This window comes from Dermacentor andersoni, chromosome 3 (assembly GCF_023375885.2).
Source record: "Dermacentor andersoni chromosome 3, qqDerAnde1_hic_scaffold, whole genome shotgun sequence".
Taxonomy (NCBI): Eukaryota; Metazoa; Arthropoda; class Arachnida; order Ixodida; family Ixodidae; genus Dermacentor; species Dermacentor andersoni.
The window spans coordinates 53,685,329-53,704,693 of record NC_092816.1 but is presented as its reverse complement, the minus strand read 5'-3'; the positions used below and the strand labels follow the sequence as shown (position 1 = coordinate 53,704,693).

The 19,365-nt window shown below is 49.4% G+C and overlaps 3 protein-coding genes across 4 annotated transcripts in view; 2 read left to right on the top strand and 1 right to left on the bottom strand.

Annotated features, from left to right (window-relative positions):
* LOC126520831 (uncharacterized) overlaps window positions 1–19,365 on the bottom strand; it is a 450,097-nt gene that overhangs the window by 315,255 nt on the left and 115,477 nt on the right. The window lies entirely within an intron of this gene.
* Window positions 1–19,365, top strand: part of LOC126520836 (uncharacterized) — a 180,371-nt gene that overhangs the window by 51,106 nt on the left and 109,900 nt on the right. The window lies entirely within an intron of this gene.
* On the top strand, window positions 3,317–18,634 carry LOC129381008 (uncharacterized). Its single transcript, XM_055063438.1, has 4 exons — window positions 3,317–3,585; window positions 8,754–8,858; window positions 16,732–16,852; window positions 18,455–18,634. The coding sequence occupies exons 1-4, from the start codon at window positions 3,499–3,501 to the stop codon at window positions 18,610–18,612; spliced, it is 471 nt and encodes a 156-aa protein (XP_054919413.1). The 5' UTR covers window positions 3,317–3,498; the 3' UTR covers window positions 18,613–18,634.

Here is a 19,365-nt window from a genome sequence, read left to right as displayed (position 1 = left end):
CCTCAAAAACAAATGTAAATATAAATGCACTTAACCTAATTTCACGTACGTGCGGGCGTTTCTGAGATATAATTGCGATTAAACTAAGCGTAGGGGCACGTTATAAGCGGATTGGTTTTACGATCGTCGACAACTTGCGATGAGATTATGAGAGCACGAGTGGGACAACCAAACAGCGGGAGTCGTTTTGCATTGAAGACGACCGTGACACTGAAGTCGCCGCATGGGCGCCTTGTTTGGCTCACTCCAGTGGATCTTCAGCAAAAGTCACCAGATGGATCTCTGGCGCTGTGATCGCTCAGCGTCCACTGAAATAATGTATCGGGCATTGATTTGCGTAATCTTTATGCTAGTCGCTTCAGACTTTCTTGTGGAGCTAATTATTTCGTAATAGGACTTGCTGTGGGGCCAGCTTGTGCGTATTCATTACACAGTGAGCGGGAAAAAAATAAAAATAACGCCCTTGTCCATCGCTGTACTTTCGCCTGTGTCTCTTTTTGCACATACTGTGTTAATTATTGTATTTGCTCTCCGTAAATTTATAAGCAATTCAAGTTTATAAACTTAGAAAGGCAAGGAGTTTCTCTGATCGTGTATAATCATTCTGAATCCTTGTATGTATAAGCAAATAAATAAATAAATATTGAAAAATATTAATTACCGAAGCCACCAATTGTTTTTAGAAAGAAGGCCGATGTTTAAGCAAAGCCGTGTACTAACCATCATGCTGCCTGAACCCCCATAGGCTAGCAGCCCGCGTAGACGCTACAGTGCCAGATACCCTCTAGTAACCTTGTAGGCAATTTACAGGGCTCAGGGCCCGTGCAGGTATGTCACTGGGATCATTGAAAGCGTTCGTGTTACTTCAGCGGATATAAGCAGTTCTGCTACCAAGCGCAAGGTCGGAAGTTCGAATCCAAACAGCAGAACGGCCTCATTCCAATAGATGTTAAAGAAACAGAAAATATACCCACGATTCCGATACACCGTAATGCGAAAAATGGGCGCAGCTCTATACGTATTATCATTTCGCGATAAATAAGCTGGTGTGGAGAATCTCTCTCGTGCTGCACGTTGTAAACGGAGCGAGGCGTGGCGCGATTGCATCGTTAATCGGGAGGTCGCGAGACGCTGCGCATGATTGGCGCGTGGGCGCCGTTCACAGAATTGCCAACTTTTCTTTTTTGTTCTCTTATCGGACTACTCCCCATACTTTCACGGGTAAAACACCGTGCTGAACTCTTTCTGCGACGCAAACAGAGGATTCGGCTAACATTGCTCCCACCAGATGTTAGGAGGGAACTGGTGGACAAGGCCGAGACTGAAAGTGCCTGCAGACAATCGGCGCGACATGCCGCGGTCAACTTCTGTCGGTGATTCTGTTTTGATGGGCTCAATGCCAGGTCAAGTTATTAAATGGTGGCCAGGAAAAGTGGCGCGGGTGAAATCACTACGTACATATTTGGTAATTGTCGGAAGCCGTGTGCGATACGGACATGCCGATAATTTGAGAAGGACTTTTCTAAAAAGAGACGAGAACTCTGAGCATCGCGAAATTGATTTGCCTCATGCTGCGCAAGTGCTGCGAAAGATCCACTCGTAGAAAAGTTGGGAAGGAGTGTTACATCGAACGCGCGGCGGCGTTTCATCGAAGGCTTGGCAGCGCTGCATCCAGCGCGCTGCGGCGTTGCATCGAACGCGGCTCGGGAGTGCCGCGACTGTGATTGGGGGACTCGTGTGTTCTGAGCATTTGCTATGTGAGGTGGCAGTTTGCTTCATTGCTCCGACTCGGACTGTAGGCCAGATCGCATAAAGACGTTTCACATGTACGTCTCGGCGTTTCTCGCAAAAGGCTTCAGCCATCGGCACTTGCCAGTACCCGGGGCGCAGATCCAACGACGAGAACTCTTCTTTTTGCAGGCAATCCAGGGCGTCGTCGATGCCCAGTAGAGAATATACATGCTTGCGACTAATCTTGTTACACCGGCGGTAATCGACGCAAAATCTGATTGAGCCATCTTTTTTCCGCACCGGCACAACCGAAGACGCCGAAGGTCTGTGGGATGCTGGATCGCACCCCGTTTCAGCATGTCAACATGTTCGTCATAGATACGGCGTTCGGCAGTGGGGACAGGGTATGGACGCTGGCGCAGCGGAGCATTGTGACCGGTGTCAATACGGTGAACAACCACTGACGTGCGCCCAACAAAGGTAGGCCGAAGTCAAAAGAAGCCCGGAAGGTTGAATAAGTTCAACAACTTAACCGCGTTGAGCTGGCGTACGCGCGTTATCGACGGTATGCAAGAAAATATCCGGGGAACGTGAGCAAAGCTGACGGCACCGAACGGATGGAAAGCACTGGCCCACATTGTGGCAGTCGACCACCTCACGCGGTACGCCGAAACTGCCGCCCACCCGGCAGTGCCCGATGTTGCCTCTTTCCTGCTTCGTCGATTCACCCTTCGTCATGGCCACCTCAGGAACTGCTCAGTCATCGCGGAAGCGTCTGCCTGCTCGAAGTAATTGAAAGGATTCTTAGAGTGCCATGTTAATTTTGTTCATCGTACGACTACGGCGCACCGTCCTTAAACCAGTTACCTGACGAAACTCTTCAACCGTACGCTCGGCAACCTACTTGCCACGGACGTCGCCTCCGACCACACAAATTGGGACGTCATTCTGCCCTTCGTGGCCTACGCGTAGGACACCGGCACTCGGAGCCCTACCGGCTTTCCACCCGTTTTCTTACTTTGCGGTGGGCCCCTGTGGCACACCATCGACACAATTCTACCATACGGGCTGGATATATCTGAATGCGCGCCCATTTCTGCCACGGCAATACATTGTGAAGAGTGCCACGATCTCGCTCGGGCCTTTACCTCCAGTGACCAAGAGCGCCAGAAGAACACTCGCGGTGACACCACTTCTGCGCAGACCTTCCTTCCTGGAACGCTTGTGTGGCTCTCGCCTCCTTCCGCTGCACCTGGTCTCCCTTCGAGAGTGCTAGCCAAGTACGAAGGGCGCTACCGTGTCTTCGAACGCGTATCCCCGTCAACTACGTGATCGAACCCGTTGAACCGCCTTCGGACATGCGCCGCCGTGGACGAGACATTGTCAACGTCCAGCGCCTCAAGCCGTATACTATGATCCACTCTAATTGAGGAGCTGTTAGGTCGCCGGTCGGCTGCCTTTTCGTTCCCCGGGGTAATTGTAGCGAAGAACAGGGACGCTGTAGTGGGCCGCCTTCTCCAGCGCTTTTGCGCGGGGAACGCTGCGCGTGGTTAGAAGCGCGCGAGACCGCTTAACGCGTTCGGTGCCTCATTCCAGCACTCCTTCCGGAAAGCCCGAAGGTAAGAACCCCTTGGAGCTGTCGAGTCTTCTAGCGGTTTGGTGTTCTACGGACGCTGGTATCGGGTTTCAAGCCGTGAATGTCGGTTCCAATTGTCGGTGACAAATACAAGCCTTAAATTCTGTTTCTTTATTTTTCAGCTACCTGTGATGGAAAACGTCGTAGTTCTTCACAGACACTGTGCTCCCCGACAAAAGCAAATTGGAGATCTTCACCGTGCGGCGCTGCCCTTCGGGGTATGTGACTGTTTTCTGTTTATACAGATATACCTTTCTTTTTGTTCTGAGAAGCTATTAGCGTATCTGTCAACTATACAAAATTTTGCTTAAAGTTGGGGAATTTGAATTCGTTCTACGTCATATAAAGGCTGCGTTAATATAAGAAGAACGTTATCTGGCAGAGACACTAAAGACTGCTTACATGTGGGAATGCGAAAGCGTTTGCCGTTCGTAGAACCTAGAAATGTCATGAACGCGCACTTTCCACGCATGAACACACTCACGAGAGCACGCACTATAGGCGCACCTTGAGTCAGCCGGAACCGTGGAGACGCCGTGGCGTCGGCGAAGGGTGCTCATCTCGCATCCCGGAGGCCAAGGGTTAGTTCCCATCCAGACCTAAATGCACCACATTTCCTTTTCGAAGACATTAATTTACTTTCTTTACAGAAATCCCCTGAGAAATTTGACGTCAATTCGAGCATTCTTGACGCGTTTTTATGCGAAACATATTAACGTAGGTTTCGGGCCTTCGCGCGACGCCCGGCGGTGGCCACCATTGACCCTGAAGTGGGGTCACGTGACATGAGGTCACGTTATGACGTCACACAGGCTGCAGAAGGGGCCTCATATCGCGCCGTCGGTCGCCTCCCGGCGGTGGCCACCATTGACCCTGAAGTGAGATCACATGATGTGACGTCACGTGATGACGTCACACCGGCTGCAGATGGGGCCTCATATCGCGCCGTCGGTCGCCTCCCGGCGGTGGCCACCATTGACCCTGAAGTGAGATCACATGATGTGACGTCACGTGATGACGTCACACCGGCTGCAGATGGGGCCTCATATCGCGCCGTCGGACGTCGCCCGGCGGAGGCCTCCACGTTTCGGTTCGCGCCGTCGCGCGCGACGCGGCGGCGCTTCGCATCCACTGGGCTTAACCTTGATAAGCCTCCAATTTTTACTCTTTGCGCCGCGAACCAATTTTGGTATCATCTTTCGGTCACGCAGACGCCGACGGATCTTCGTGTAAAGGGGCATACAATGCACTAGCGTTAAGATAATTTTTCGGCAACGTTCCTCTGGTAGGTCTTTCAAGACATTCTTGAAATTTTGTCAATGTGAAATTACACTAGAGCGATTCTCGCTTCGAGCACGCTTATTCAGACAAATTCCTGCTGCATGCGCACCTGGCAGTAGGAATGCCGCTGAAAAAAATTGTTAACGAGAAGAACTATAACCGTGGCTTGTCCCTTCTCTTTTTGTTGCGATAGCAATTATATCGACACTAGGCGCATTTCTGCCGTCGCCTTGATGTTCCGCATAAATTGCAAACACGATAGCAGCTTCGACGAGCACCGCACGCTGTATGCGCGAGTGAAAGTTCGCGAGGGTCAGCCGACGATAGCGGCTCAATTTGGCCCGCGCGACGGAGGACGGCGTGGCGGAATCGCGCCGTCTTCTGTCGCGCGCGAGGCACAGTAGGAGGTGACGGAGGCAGAGGGGGGCGTCCTACTCCGGTGGCTGCTGCTCACGGCCCGGTCGCGCGGGTGCCGTATCTTGCAAGCGATCTGCGAAGTGGACAGAGTACACGGAGTGCCGGTAGCATCGCACGCGATGTCCTTTCTTTATACGTTTCTTTATACGCAACTTATCGACGTGCCAGCTACCCTAAGGTGGCGGCCACGGTGGCGCCAATGCAAAACTGATGCCAGCACTTGAGAGCACTGCACAACTTCAACGAAGGCCGACGAGAACTAATTACAGTGAAGTACAAATAGATGAACTATATTTACGGCAACGTGCCTACCTTTCGTGTCAACAAACGTAGCAAAAAATAAGGAATTGTGCTCTAATCCTCATAAAGTTCATTATAAGTCAAACCTGGAGATGCTATAGTGAAGTTTTAAATTTAATTTATATCGCGGAGTTGAAGGCTACCAGCGCTCAACGCAAGTACTTGATAGAAAAGTGCCGTTGCTCGTTAGTTACATTAAATAATCGCCAAAATGTGCAGCGGGATGTATACACGTAACTTATACTGGCGACTAAAGTCAACACGAAGAGAAAAAAGGACATGAATGGTAGGATGCCCCGACGGTGACGGCACTGCTGGCATCAAGGCGCTCTTTGTCTCGCGATTCTCGCGTAAAAGGTTCTTTGCCTGTAAGGCCATGTCGAAGACGACCGAACAGCGGCGCGTCGCCACTTCTCCCTGCGGTCCCATTCGTTTTCTGCGTAAGCTGCCAGTACCACCGATCTACGTTTCCCACGCTTGTGCGATGGCTCGATGCGTCCTCGTGGAGCGGACTTTTGTTCTCAGTATTGAATCCATTTGCGCGCTTATACTGGGAGCACTGGTCGCGTCAGTCTCTCTTTAATGAAACTGCGTGACGGGGGAACTGCTCGCACGTTTCTAACCACCATACTAAAATGTCTATTTGCAATTCAGTTATTTCGTGCGGTTGCCGTACTAGTGTTTCAGTAATGAGAGTATTCGCATCCGTTCCCAAATAAATTTTTGTATTACTGGAAATGTAAATAAAACGACACGAAATCGGCGGATAGAATACCGCAATGCTTTGGTAGGAAACACAAGGATTAGTAATCTTGCATTGAAAGCCAAATGAACGTCAATGATGTAGTGTGCGGTTGAAGATTCATTAATTAAATATAGCACGACGGAAAAATAAAGAAAAATATCCGGAATAATATTCCGACCCCACTTATAGAGGAACAGGCTCGTATAGCTACAGCTTCAGGGTGATGTTTCGATCTGTAAGCGCGCGTAGCTTAGCCCTCAGAGCCATTAATTATCGCACTGGACAAGTGTCACGGCGAGCCGAAGCCACTGTCGTCTGTGAGAAACGGAGCAGCCAGGGCAGCTCGCGACTCTTCGAATGGCATGAAGTGTCACGTAATGTCAACCGAGCCGGCGAAGGCTGCACGTGACTCGCTGCGGACGTGTCATCGGTACGAACGACGAGCGAGTGCCGCGTTAGGGCTCGTTCACACAGGCGACTTGAGGACGTCGCGCGACCATTTGCGACTCGTGATCGAAAAGCGACCGAAGGCGACTGATGTTCACACCGGCGAGACCGGCTGAGCGCGACCCGCAAGTCGCAATCCCGGAGATTATCGTTCTCGGTGAGAACTCTCGGAACCTACGCGGAATTTGCCGCGACGCGGGAGGAGGCCGGATGTAGACAAATGAAAGATCGCTTCCGGTGCACCGCTGATTAGTTTTGCGACCACAGTCGCGCGACTGAAAAATCGTGCAGAAAGCGACTGGCCAAAAATGGTCGCTTTGCGACCAATTTGGTCGCGCGACCACTGTCATTCGCCGGTGTGAATTAGCCCTTAAACCCAGTGGCTCATCGGCCGGGGATCTTGGGCAGCATTTAAATGAACCGAAAAAAAAAAAAAAACGCTCGCGTACTTAGATTTAGGTGAACTCTAGCAAAGGGTGATAAAAATTGCCCGCTATGGCTTCCCGCATAATACGCCGCATTATCTTGGAACGTTAGCCACCGCGATTTAGATGCGACGCTCGACCATGGATAGTTCAGATAGATCAAATCCGTAGACTTCTGTTTGCTAAAAAAATAGCAGAAGAGGAATGATAGGTAGTGAGCATTATAAATATTAATAAACAAATATTTGTGGGCAGCACACAATGAGACTGTTTAGCACTACAAGCTAGCGTATGATACGGTGTCGCACTTTAGATGAAAACAGATGCTCGATTCACGAATTATGATACTTCGATCGTTGTTGGTCGAGACCGGAAGCGAAATAGATGCCAATGTTTTCTCATTTCAATCAAATAACGAAAGAAAGTTTCTGCCTAATTGAATTTGTGGTGACAAAGTTAAGATGCACATTGATATTGAAAAGAGAGAGAGAGAGGGCGGGAGAGAAATGCTCGTCGAGCTTACGCTTTGCTCATCGCTCAGAGAAGAGACGAGCTGCGCATCGATAACGAAATGCTACGCAGCCAATTGCGACTTTGTGATTTGGTGTAACTGAAGGAACCGTGTAACAACAGCGTGGCCAGCGTCTTTCCTGTCCCGAACCGTTTCTTTTTTGAGCCCCCTGTTGCGCCTTAACACTGCGTGCGGGGGCCGCCTGCACGCGGGAGGCGCTCCGACACAGGATACCCGCTGCATGTAACGGGAGTAGCGTGGCGGCTGGAGGGGCGGGCGCGGCCTGTCGTTTTCCAGTCGCCCGGCAGCTCGAGTTGCCCTTCGGCGACACACAACTAAAAGTGTACCACGTACACCGGCCACACGTCGCGTCACGCAACCGCTGTCGGCGTCTACGCGCGGCCTCGTTTATCCCGCTTTCACCCGGCCGCCTCTGGGGGCTCAGTCACCGTGGCATTCTGCTGCTGAGCCACGCAGCTGGTTGTTGGTTCGACTACGCACGTGGGCCCACGATACCTATACGATGCCACACCGGGCCCATGATACCTATGACGTCACTGTCAGTGACGTCATAGGTATCGACAGCGTCAGTTGGGAACCGCTTGTTAGTTTACCGATTGATAAAGCTTCCACTTTTAAAGCACCACGTGGCTGAAAATTGAGGGTTTTCAGCACTTTCTCTGCAGAAAATGTTAAACGTGCGAAAATGCTTCGAAATCAGTGACGGGGTACAGACGCACCTGCGCTGCGGTTCAGGCTTGAAAATCAGAAAGGCGTACTCTGCCGTTCATTTTCATCTCTGACAGCCAACGTTTTCCCGCCAGGTGAAATACCTGTAAGGTCTTCAAAGCTTTTCACCTGTCTCGAGTAATTTGCGATAGTCAATAAACAAAACACGTAGGAAAAACGCACAAAGACCTCCCGTTTTCGTCTGGGTGGTTATCGTGGTGGTTCCCGCACATGCTGCTCACTGCGCATGTTCCTTTTTCTGCGTGCACTTACTGCGTGCCTTACGTGTTCTATAAGCAAGCATTTTGTTCTACCATTATATTGAGAGCAGTAATCCCTACTCACTGGGACGACTTTCATCCCATAAGTGTTGTTCGTATGCCACTGTTGATTTCAACTGCAATGCGTTTATGCCCAGATTGTGAATATAACTTATACAGCGTCTCGCCTTGCCCATTTCATTAAGACCAGGCATACTTCATGGCTATTTAGGTATGTCCGGGCTTGAATATGTCTCACCATGTTTTTCAGGGCGCCATGACCATAGGCAACACATTTAAAGCCGTCGCAAATGGACATCTTTCCTTCACTGACGCGAAGCTCAAGGAAGCCAAGGAAAGGTTACACAACAAGGGGGTAAGTGATTGTTTTCTGTTAATTCAATTACACTTCCTTTGGTTTTTGTCACAAGCTGTTAGTGTATATTTCAACTCTACCAATTTTACGTAACGTTTACGAATTCGGAGTCACCTAAGCGGGCCCTGACCCACTTAATGTTTATCGAAGTAGAGAAAAGCATTCGAAGTTAAAATACGCTATTTAATAAACACTTTGTCACGAAAAGTACTTCGATGCGTTTCACCAGAAGTGGATTTATTGGCAAAACGCGGCGTTCGCGGTGCTTCCGCTCCTCCTTCAATGCCTTTCACTGCCAAGGTTACGACAGAGCGGGGCGTGCTCACAAGGCACCGCCTTCTGTATGTCACCGTGGCGCGCAGTTCCCATGTGATTTTGGATGTTATTGTAGACGCCACTGCTCCCGATTTTGGCAGCTCCGACGCGCCAAACGTAAGCCAAACGCGCTTGTCATGAGCGAGCAGCACAGCGCTGAGCCAGTGGACTCGTCGGGGTACCCTGCCGTATCTGCGCTACGTAGCAGACCGCAGCTACACGCAGATGTAGTGCATATTGCGCAGCGCTTGCTTTATGCCCGACAGGGCCCGCGTGAGTCCTCGCGCTCATACGATCCAGTCAGACCATGCTGTGCGGTGCGGACCGGCTTTGTCCTCCGCCTGCGTGACTGGCGAATAGTGGCCACATACAACAAGTACATTGTAACACGAAATGGTTTTACGCCGGGGTACTTCCAGTAACGGATGCCACATATATTACGCATGCTCTACAAAGGTCGTCGCACATTTTTCATTCTAATGTAGTCCAGGCATACTTTGCAAGCACTAAAATCTTTTAGAAATAAATTTTTCCACTTACGAGCGAAGAATGGAATCATTTGCCAGAATGTATTGTTGAATGCATATCTCATGTTTCATATGAAAATATATTGAAAAACCATCTTTTGTAATCCCTCTCCTGCTTGGGCAGCATTGCTGCCTGCAGTATTGTGTAAATAAATAAATAAATAATGGATGTAACGCTTGCGCTCAGGAGTAAAACAGCTGGCTTGTTGCAGCACTGTGGAAGCTGCACAAATTCTTAGTTGATAGGAACACCGAGTGCTTACAGTATGATAAATGGCAATGTATGTAAAAATAATGAGCGAAGAATACGAGGCTGAAAATACCCGCGTGTTTTGATGATAAACTGAATACAAAATGAAATTTATTTTAGAAGCGAGTAAACCATGCGCATTTATTAGCTTGTCTAAAATGACACCCAAAATTGTAACGCTGTCATGTATTGGTAGGATATGATTACTTAATATTACACCAGTAGTAGGTGGAATTGTTGTTTGAAGGTTATGAAATAAAACGTGTTTTTGATGGACTGATTCGAAGATAATTTGGTGCTTTAGTGAGCACCACCTGTCGATATTGCCAAGTTCAGCGTTCAGCTGATCTTGCATTACTGTCAATCACTAGTGAGATCAATAAATGGTAGTGTCATCGGCATGCAAGAGGAACTTGTAACTGGTAAGCACATCGGGTAGACTGTTTACGAACAACAGGAAGTGTAAGGGACCTCATAATACAATCTTGAGGAACACCAAAGTTGGCTGATGAAAGCTGACCGTTGCCATGTACAACTTGAGACCGATTAGTTAGCTAGCCATGAAGGACCAGTGATGCCGTAGGTGAGTGTAGTTTATACAAAAGAATCGAATGGTTCGGAGTACCGAATGCCATAGTTCGGTCAATGAATGCTGCTCCCACAATTATCCCGGTATCTATAGACGAGATGTTTTACGGCCTCGTAGCGCGAGTGTCGGCGCAACCGAGCGAACGAGCACAACAGCGAAGGATCAAACAGCGACACGGAGTGCAGCGGGAAATGCAATGCGGCGATAGCGCAGAGATCGCGAGAACGAAAGCGGGGGAGGGGGGAGGGTGCGGCGAAAGCGTGAGAAGCCTAGTGCCCTGCATGACGCGTGCTTAATTCTGGCGACGATGGCTGCGCGGTGGCGCCAGAGTAGAGCGCGTCGTCTGTATGGAGGGAGTGCTGCACGAACGGACGTCGGTCTGCGGCGGCTGCTGTGAATCCCGCTCACGCATCGCGATTACCGAGGCCGCCGTGCCACGCTTCACTCAAAGTGCCGCACGAGACAGATTGTCCGCGCCAGCTTATATCTCGTGAAAGTGAAACACGTAACCGCAGATGAATTTTTTAACCTTCGGCTCGCGTGAAAGAATGTGCTTTTAAAAAAATCTGGTGCGGCTCGCTGGACAGGCCGGACGGACGGACTCCTCGGTGGCGTTCCGTGATTCTCCTCGCACGGGCGTGGTGTGTTGCAGAAGTCGTGGGGCGCTGTTATTGTTGCGGTTTGCTTTTCTCGTACTGGAGCAAGTACTGCTCCTGTAGGACACATGTAGCCGGCAAAATGAGGCCTCTGGAGAGCACCCGACTGTATAATAATGTAGCCGGTGCGGGATTTGTAAATACTCTTTCTGAATGTCCACTATCGCGGACAGCGGATCTTATACTTCCCTGGCACGCATAGGCCTCGGTGAGGCCTAACCTAAGGACCAGTCCGGATTCTAGATTTGGTATTCCCGTTGCCGCTTTGGTGCCCTGGAAGTGCCGCCAATAATACTAAATAAAGGCCCGTTGTTGCAACCGGTAAATAAATACTATATATAAAAAAAGAATCGCGCCCACGTGCCAAATCGTGATGCACGGATACCACGCCCCTTCCAGAAGCATTATGGAACGCCAAAGAGGAATTGAAGACGATAAGCAAAACGAGAACAACGTGAAAGCGGGAGACAAGCTTCGACGGAGAGAGGGTGTGAGGTGGGTGGGTGCGGCAACCCTCTCTCCTTTAGAACAACACCACCTATATATACTGTGGTGAGGAAAGCATATGCCGCCTTGAAGCCAAGTACACTTGTCGAAACGTTGGCTCCTGCTTTCACCTTGTCCTCGTATTGCTCATCGTCTTGAATTTCCATCTCCCACCTTCCCCGTGTTTTCTAAAGAGGAATTAGGAATTCACCGGCCTGGCGTTGGCATGCAGAGTTCAACGATTTCTGCCTTTTCATCGCTTAATGTTGTTGTTGCGTTGCTATGTTTTTCTTCTTAAAGTTTATTAAGCTAACCATAAAAGGTTTCCGCCCCCAGGAAGTGCATCCATCGGGGCGGAGGGAGGGACAGAACAGGAGATCAGTTCAGGTATTATTGACTATTTTTTAGTCTTGAAGAAATCGAAGTAACCGCTGGAATATGAGGCGCTGGCTAGTGTCAGGCGTCCAAATACTGAGGCCTCACAGTAGCGGGGAGAGTGGCTATCGCTCTCCTGCAGTGCTGGAGTATATGTTGCCGATCCAGCAGCTGGTTCCTTGGACAGGATAGGTAAGTGGCTGGAGACGCATCCTGGTGCGGCGGGCTGGCGCCACTGTCTCCCTGACGATGCGTCGCAGGTTAGGCTTCAGCACGGGTCAACTTCCCTGGAACAAGCGCAGGATTTTCTGGGAGGGTGCGTCCGGAGCGCCGCTCTTCAAGCCGCCTTCGCCAGGATTGTGCCTGGGTGGATGGGGTGTGGGGCGTCACGCACTTGTGGCCCCCTCTCTGAAGGGCAGGAAAGAAGCTCCCTTGCAACAGGGTCGGCCATTCGGTTGCCAGCGACACCAGCGTGGCCTGGTATCCATGTGAGGCAGACAGTGTGGCCAGCCTCGTTGGCGATTCGCATCGCCCGGTGTATCGAGTTAACAGCACCATTGTGCGAGTCCGGCCGGGCGCATGCCTTTATGGAGGCCTGCAAGTCTGCTTAAACAGTGGGAGGGAAGGCTGCAAAAGGAGGCTTGAGAATGGCATTGCATGCAGCGGGTATCGAAGCTACTTCCAACATTAATGGGTCGTTGTAGGCAGGGCGGCCGCGGCAGTACGTGGGCAGTAGTGCACCAAGACTGAAGCTTCATCACTGAGGGTGCCGTCGGTGTAGACAGCGTGGTGAAAGGGAGGAGAAGTGCGAATGTCTCCTTGATGCCGCCTTGTGTAAGACAACTGCCTCTCTGCGAGATCGGCATTCACGTTTTGGGGAATCTGTGCAGGTCATGGGACAATGTCACCGAGCACGGGCAGAGGGTAGAGGCGTTGAGGGGACTGGAAAATGAAGTGTGATGATGCTCCGATCGGATATCGTGGATCTAAGTTGGAATTGATGTGAATCCTTGGCAGTCTCGGCTATTGCCTGGTTCGGATTTATGTGGGCCATTTGAGCAAGGCGATGTAAGCGCATGAAACGCGGTAATTTGGTGACAACCCCCATGGCTTCGTGGTTGAGCGATTGGATTTTTTGTCGTTGCTTTTGGGTCACACTGTATATGTTACAGGCCGTATACAGCACCTGAAATTAGTAGAGCAGCCACGAGGCTCCTCTCCTCCCCAGTTTTTGTACGCGATGCAGCGGATTAGGCGGAGTGTCTGATGCGAGGTTCGAGTGATGTTGCGATGCCATGTTGCTGCAACACTGGCTCCGTCGGTGTGGATGCCTAAAACTCGAACACTGTCTTGCTGAGATATTTGTTCGCCATCAAAGTTGAATAAAAATCGCAAGGCTGAAGGGGCTGGGTTTGTGCCCAGTACAAGTTAGTTTTGTCAACAGAAGGCACAAGTCCGACCTGCTTTATAAATGTCCGGCTTAAATGGCATCGGACTGATCGCAGTCGGAGCCCCCGTTGGTCCATATTGTGACGTTGTCCATATACACACTGAAGTGAATTCCAGGCATCTCAGCCAGGCGATAGCAGATTGGTGCCATCACCAAGCTGAGCAGTAGTGGTGGATGAACAGTAATGGTGGACGGCTCCTTGCGGCACTCACAGTCGTGATTTCTTCGGCGCGGAGAGTCTGCCCTACGGTAACCTGAAATTCGCGGTCATACCGAAAGCCACGTATGCATATCCAGGGTTTGCCTGGGATGCTTGAGACCGACCAAAATAAGGTAATCGACAGCACGGACCCTTTAGGCTTCGCCGAAACACCTCGATTCGACGCCACGAACGAGAAACGCGTGAGCGCACCACCGAGTGAAAGAGCCCCCGTGAACCTGCGGCCCTATAACGTCAAACTATTCCAATATGTTTTTATTCCAATCTCCTGACGTCAAACTTGCATAACCGCCGACGCAAGCGTTGGGCGGTGACCCGCAATTTGGTCTAAACAGACCGATCAAACGCTCTCCTCATTTATAGGTCACTTTTGTTTGCTTTAAAAACGAATACCATTGCCTACACTGAGCGGCTTGTCTCATCTAATTGGCTGATAGGAGGCGAGGAGCACACTCAAGTGGAGAGGGATTGAATGGGGCCGATCCAGTGCACTGAAAGTCGATAACTATATGAAGAGGATGGTTCAGGTGTCTGCGATTGGACCGTTTACCCTTACTTAGCTTGCGGTGGCTGGTCGAAAATGGCGGCCGCGTGCAACAGAAGGTTAAGAATTCCGCTAAATACGATCCTCAGCAACGATAAGTCTGCTAAGCGAGGCCGTAAACGTGCCGGAAGTGCTCGAAAACGTTACACGGCCACGCAAAAAGCTTTATTGTGCGCAAATAAACCATACTCTACGGCAGGTGCGTGTAGCCAGTGCCGGAGTGATAGGCGGCAGACAACTTTTATTCCTTTCCGCACGGGGCAGCCTGCGGCTATTCAGAGAAAAATCCAGTTTGTTTCGGCATATTAATGCATCTTTGACGCGGACACGTCACTTTGACGTGGTGCGCATTCCCGGTGTTGGGACGCCACGTGACAGCCAGGTGAAGTAGGTGCAGCCCGAAAACTTTTGAGCAATAGCCGAGGGCTAATGACGAAAAGGTGTCAAACAAGAAATAACTATTTTTCTTTTGCTCGGTCTAATCATGCATAATCAGAGTGTACACGCCATATCAGATGGGGAGTTATCGCGGTTTCTATGACATCGTGTGACTGACAGGCGAAGTGGGGGTCACCCCAAAAAGTTGTTGACCAATCGCGGAGGGCTGATTCAGAATTGGAATAGAAAAGCTTGGAATAGCTTTACGTTATTGTGCCCCAACGTAGCCATCTTCGTTTATTTAGACAGTGTTGCCAGCACTTCTAACATCTTCTGGAGTTGCAAATAAGGGATGTGAACGTAGGAACCATCTGCGCTTCTGACGGCGGCAGTCGAATTGCTCCAGCCGTCGTAGAGTGATACAGGAGTCTGATATGAAGTCCTATTTTGTCACAATGGTTTAGAAATTGTTCTCGTGGTTGTTGGGACAAGTAAGACGTGGGATCATACCACGTGTATCCTGCTCCTACGTTTAAAGCATCGCCGAAATCACGCTTTCATTCGTGCTGGCGTGAATGGCCATCTCTGCACTTTACATTTCACATTTGGAAAAGGTACGGACGTGGTTATGATATTCACACTGCAGTGGCTACGCAGCCTGTGTATGTGAATCTCTCATATCTACACGGCTAATGTGACGTTCCGTTCGCTGTACCTACGTTCAAAGCTAATCCTATTCAAGCTTCCCTACAGTGGGGTAAGAAATTTAACCTCTGAATCACACACGCACCTGCGAAAACCCAGCAAAAATCGATGTAAGCACACTGGCTCAGCGGAGTGCCTACCGCGTGACTGACTCCCGATGGCAGCGCCACCGCATCTTTTTAGCATAGCGTTGGGATGGCCTGCGTATCGACAATTGTTAGTGGCTACAGCGGGACGTGGCACTTGCTGAGACGGAGGACATTAGCACGAATGCGCGAGTTAGAGCGGGTGCGAGAGAGGAAAAGTGGGGACTATTGCTCCTTGAATATGACTCTGCCTAGGTGGCCTAGGCACTACAAAGGGGTTTCTCAGCGCGTGTTGTATGCATTTGTCCCTAGGCGTGCCGGCAGAATTCACGGAGTACGGTAGTGCTAAACTTACCGTTGCAAGTTGGCGGCTGGACGTAATTTGTTCAACTGTGTTTTTTAGTGATGGTAGCAACGTGTCATTATTTCGCATTATTGGCGGCTCCTCCAGGACACCAAAGCAGAAACGAGGACACCATGCTAGAAACCGGACTGGTCCTTGGGTTGGGACTCGCCGAGGCCGGCACGGCCCCAACTCATGGAACACCAACACCAACACCTGGAACACCTGCGCCGCCTGCTTTATTATAATCTCAGGTGCTCTCATGAGGCCTCCATTAGCTCGTTACATGTGCCTTCCTGGAGCAGTGCTTGTAAAGAATGCAATCTATGGTTGCGACAAAAAAAAAAGCTGCCCGCGACTTATACAACATCAGTCAAAACCTTGCCCCTTCAGACACAGTGATCACCAAACGGGGTGCCCATGCCCACTGCCACACGCACGGGCAGCCAGTGGCGGAGCATAAACAAACTCGACTGTACTCCATAATGCCGGCATGTCTAGGGGACAATTCTACAACGCGTGCCAAGAAACCTCCTCCTTAATGCCTAGGCAGAGTCGCATATTCAAGGAGCAAAGGCCCGAAGATAGAATTTCTCTCTCCCACTCGCTCTTGCTCGCGCCTGCACAGAAACATCGAGCGCCACAAACGTCCCGCCCCACTGTACCTACTAGCAATTGTTAGAACGCCACCGGGATTTAGGTGCACTGGATGTCGACAGACACACGCTACTCGTACACCTCATAGTTCTTTTCACTGGTCGTGCAATGCTTCGGAAGCATCAGATACCGCGACCGCCAAATTTAGTTCAGAAATGAAATAGCCATAACTCTCGTTATTTTATTATATTCTTTAATATGCTCACGTATGTTAGATCTTGCTAAAGTGTGCATTTACTCATGGCACCTTGTTGTAAGAGAGCAGAAAGACAAAGAAATATTTCTTCTGCAGGTCTCGGTAAGCCGAATCGACAGTCGCAACGCGACGCTCCAAATAGTGGACGAGAATGTAGCTTCGGCTGCTATGGCCAAAGAGGAGACCATTGGCCATAAGGAAAAGCCTGTGGAGACTGGTAAGAGATTCCCTGTATCTCAATATTTATTTATTTATTTATTTATTTATTATACCTCAAAGGCCCCAGAGATGGGGTATTACATGAGGGATGGGCTTTAACAAAACAGTGATTCCAGAGCATGCTTGAAGTGATGAGTGTCGGAGTGGTGCGTGATGTCGGCAGACAGACCGTTCCAGTCCCTGGCGGTTTTCACAAAAAATGATCGCAGATGAGAGGTAGTCTGCGCCGGGGGAGGATACACGGCTTTGCTGTGGTTAATGCGGCTGGACTGACGATGAGCTGGTAATATAGCTGAAATGTGCAGTGGTGAATGATAGAATTTGTGAAAAAGACACAGTCTAGAAATAAGACGTCGCGATTCTAGATTAGTAAGACCGGCACGGGATTTTAGTTCAGACACGCTTGCATGATAAGAATATTCAGAGTAGATAAACCGGGCTGCACGGTTTTGAATTGATTCCAGTGTATTAGATAGGTTACGTTGATGAGGATCCCAGACAGAGCATGCATATTCCATAGCATTCCCTGTATATGATACGATTCCATAGAAGAGTTTGACATTCTGCACCAACAGACACGCATGACCAACTGCGCCTACATAGAAGTGAGCAGAGCTCATAATGTGGGTAATCCAGTGCCTGCATGGTTTTGGGCGCATCGCACTGCAGTGGTGCTCTAGAACATGAACGCTCCAGAGCCCTTGCATACATAATTTACTACTGCTGAGGCTCTAATTATTTCACGTGCTTGAAACTTCGTCTATACCTGGTCCATACCTTGCCCCTAATTTTAATCAACTGTAAGCAAGGCTTCATGTTTAGTTCACTGAAGATACAGGGGAAACATTCTACAATACTTCTTAACATCCAAACAAATCAGGACCCAACAATTATTGGCAACGCTCCTAATTGCACCATGAATGTTAACTGTGCCACGGCTTGCACTTAATATTCATTGCATTTTCATTGCTATAGAACTTGCTAGCGACACTAGGAACTAAGCTGATGATGACCGTGCGATAGACACTTTCGAAGACTGCTCTTATTTATTATTCTTAGTCGTAATTGCACGCTCTAAATGCAATTTTTTAGACTTGTACAATGGACCATTTTACCATTTTTAAGGCCGTGCTGCTTGCTCATTCACCCTTGAGGCCGAGCATGGGCTGTAATTATTATTGTACGTAATTATTATAATATCGCACGCAGATTTTCATTTACTTCACACAGTAACAGTAGGAAGACGCGCAAAACACCCTTCATGATTGATGACAGCTATTGGGTCTGTGTTTTCTTAGCAAGCCCAAGAGGTGGTTCATGGACCCTTTAACCGAGCCTCCTTACACCGAAAAAGACTTTACTGACTCTTGATCCATTTCCTTCTAGGATAAGTTGTTGGCAATCCTAATGATAAAAACATGATAAAAACGACGTACAGCCCGAAAGACAAGGACTGCGAGACTACATACACTGCGCTGTGTATGTCGTCTCCTGCAGTCCTTGTCTTTCGGGCTGTACGTCGTTTTTTATCGTGAATTACCTACTACCCCAAGCAACCACCCTAGAATAAACACTCGAATAAAAAAAATTGTTTTTCCAGAACTGGCCTCCCACAAGATCCGAGTTGACATGGATCACAAGAAAACGCGCCAGGATGACGGCACAGAAAAGGAGGAGACGCTCATAACAGCCACATACCGTGGCCTCACGGAAGAGCTTCCTAGAAAGCTGGTGAAATATTTTGTTGAGGGCCTGTGAATAAAATGTCATTTTCACTGTAGGCCGTGACCAAGAGGTGGGGGGGAGGGGGGGGGGGGAGCGCAGCAGAGCCTACTCGAGCGATGCTGAAGTGAACTCCTCCCACCTAAAGTGTCGTTACCAGAGTTACCCATATTTGACATTTATTTTGAGTTGCCTCTCCCTCTTCAGTTAAAATGTTATTGTGTGTGACGAAAAGCTTCGTCGCAAGTGTGCGCATACGTGCGACGATATGAGGACAAGCACATTAGAAGCACCACAGACATGTTTTGTTCAGTTTCCACTGCGATTAATTGAAAACTATTCCACCGAGCTGGGGTGTTTGCCTCTTGCCCTACACGCAGCTAGGGAGGGGGGACGAAGCAGTCCCCATGCGTTGATGACGGTTCATTTCCACTGCGAAAACCTTGCACAGACACAATATATTTAAATATATAGACACGACGAAGTTCATTTTATTTAAGAGAAGGAGGTAACCAACTTGGCTATTTCTAATGGTATGAGTATACCTATGCCTGGAGAATGAATACGTTGCGATATGTTAACGCCGCTTACAAATTGCTCTCCATGCTGACCCTGAAAAGAACTTGCAGTGACCCTTTGGTAGTGTCTTGTCAACGGCAGTTGAAATCCACGTGAAGGCTATGTGCCTCATTATTGCTTCTCTTTCTAGCAAGCAATATTATTTACAACATTTATTTGGGATGGAAACATCGTCATGAAGAGGTCATAAATATATGTAATTGACTCAGT

Coding starts and splice junctions, on each gene's coding strand:
- LOC129381008 (XM_055063438.1), top strand. CDS start 3,499: ATGGAAAACGTCGTAGTTCTTCACAGACACTGTGCTCCCCGACAAAAG. Junction 3,586..8,753: donor GTGCGGCGCTGCCCTTCGGG/GTATGTGACTGT, acceptor CATGTTTTTCAG/GGCGCCATGACCATAGGCAA. Junction 16,853..18,454: donor GGAAAAGCCTGTGGAGACTG/GTAAGAGATTCC, acceptor TTGTTTTTCCAG/AACTGGCCTCCCACAAGATC.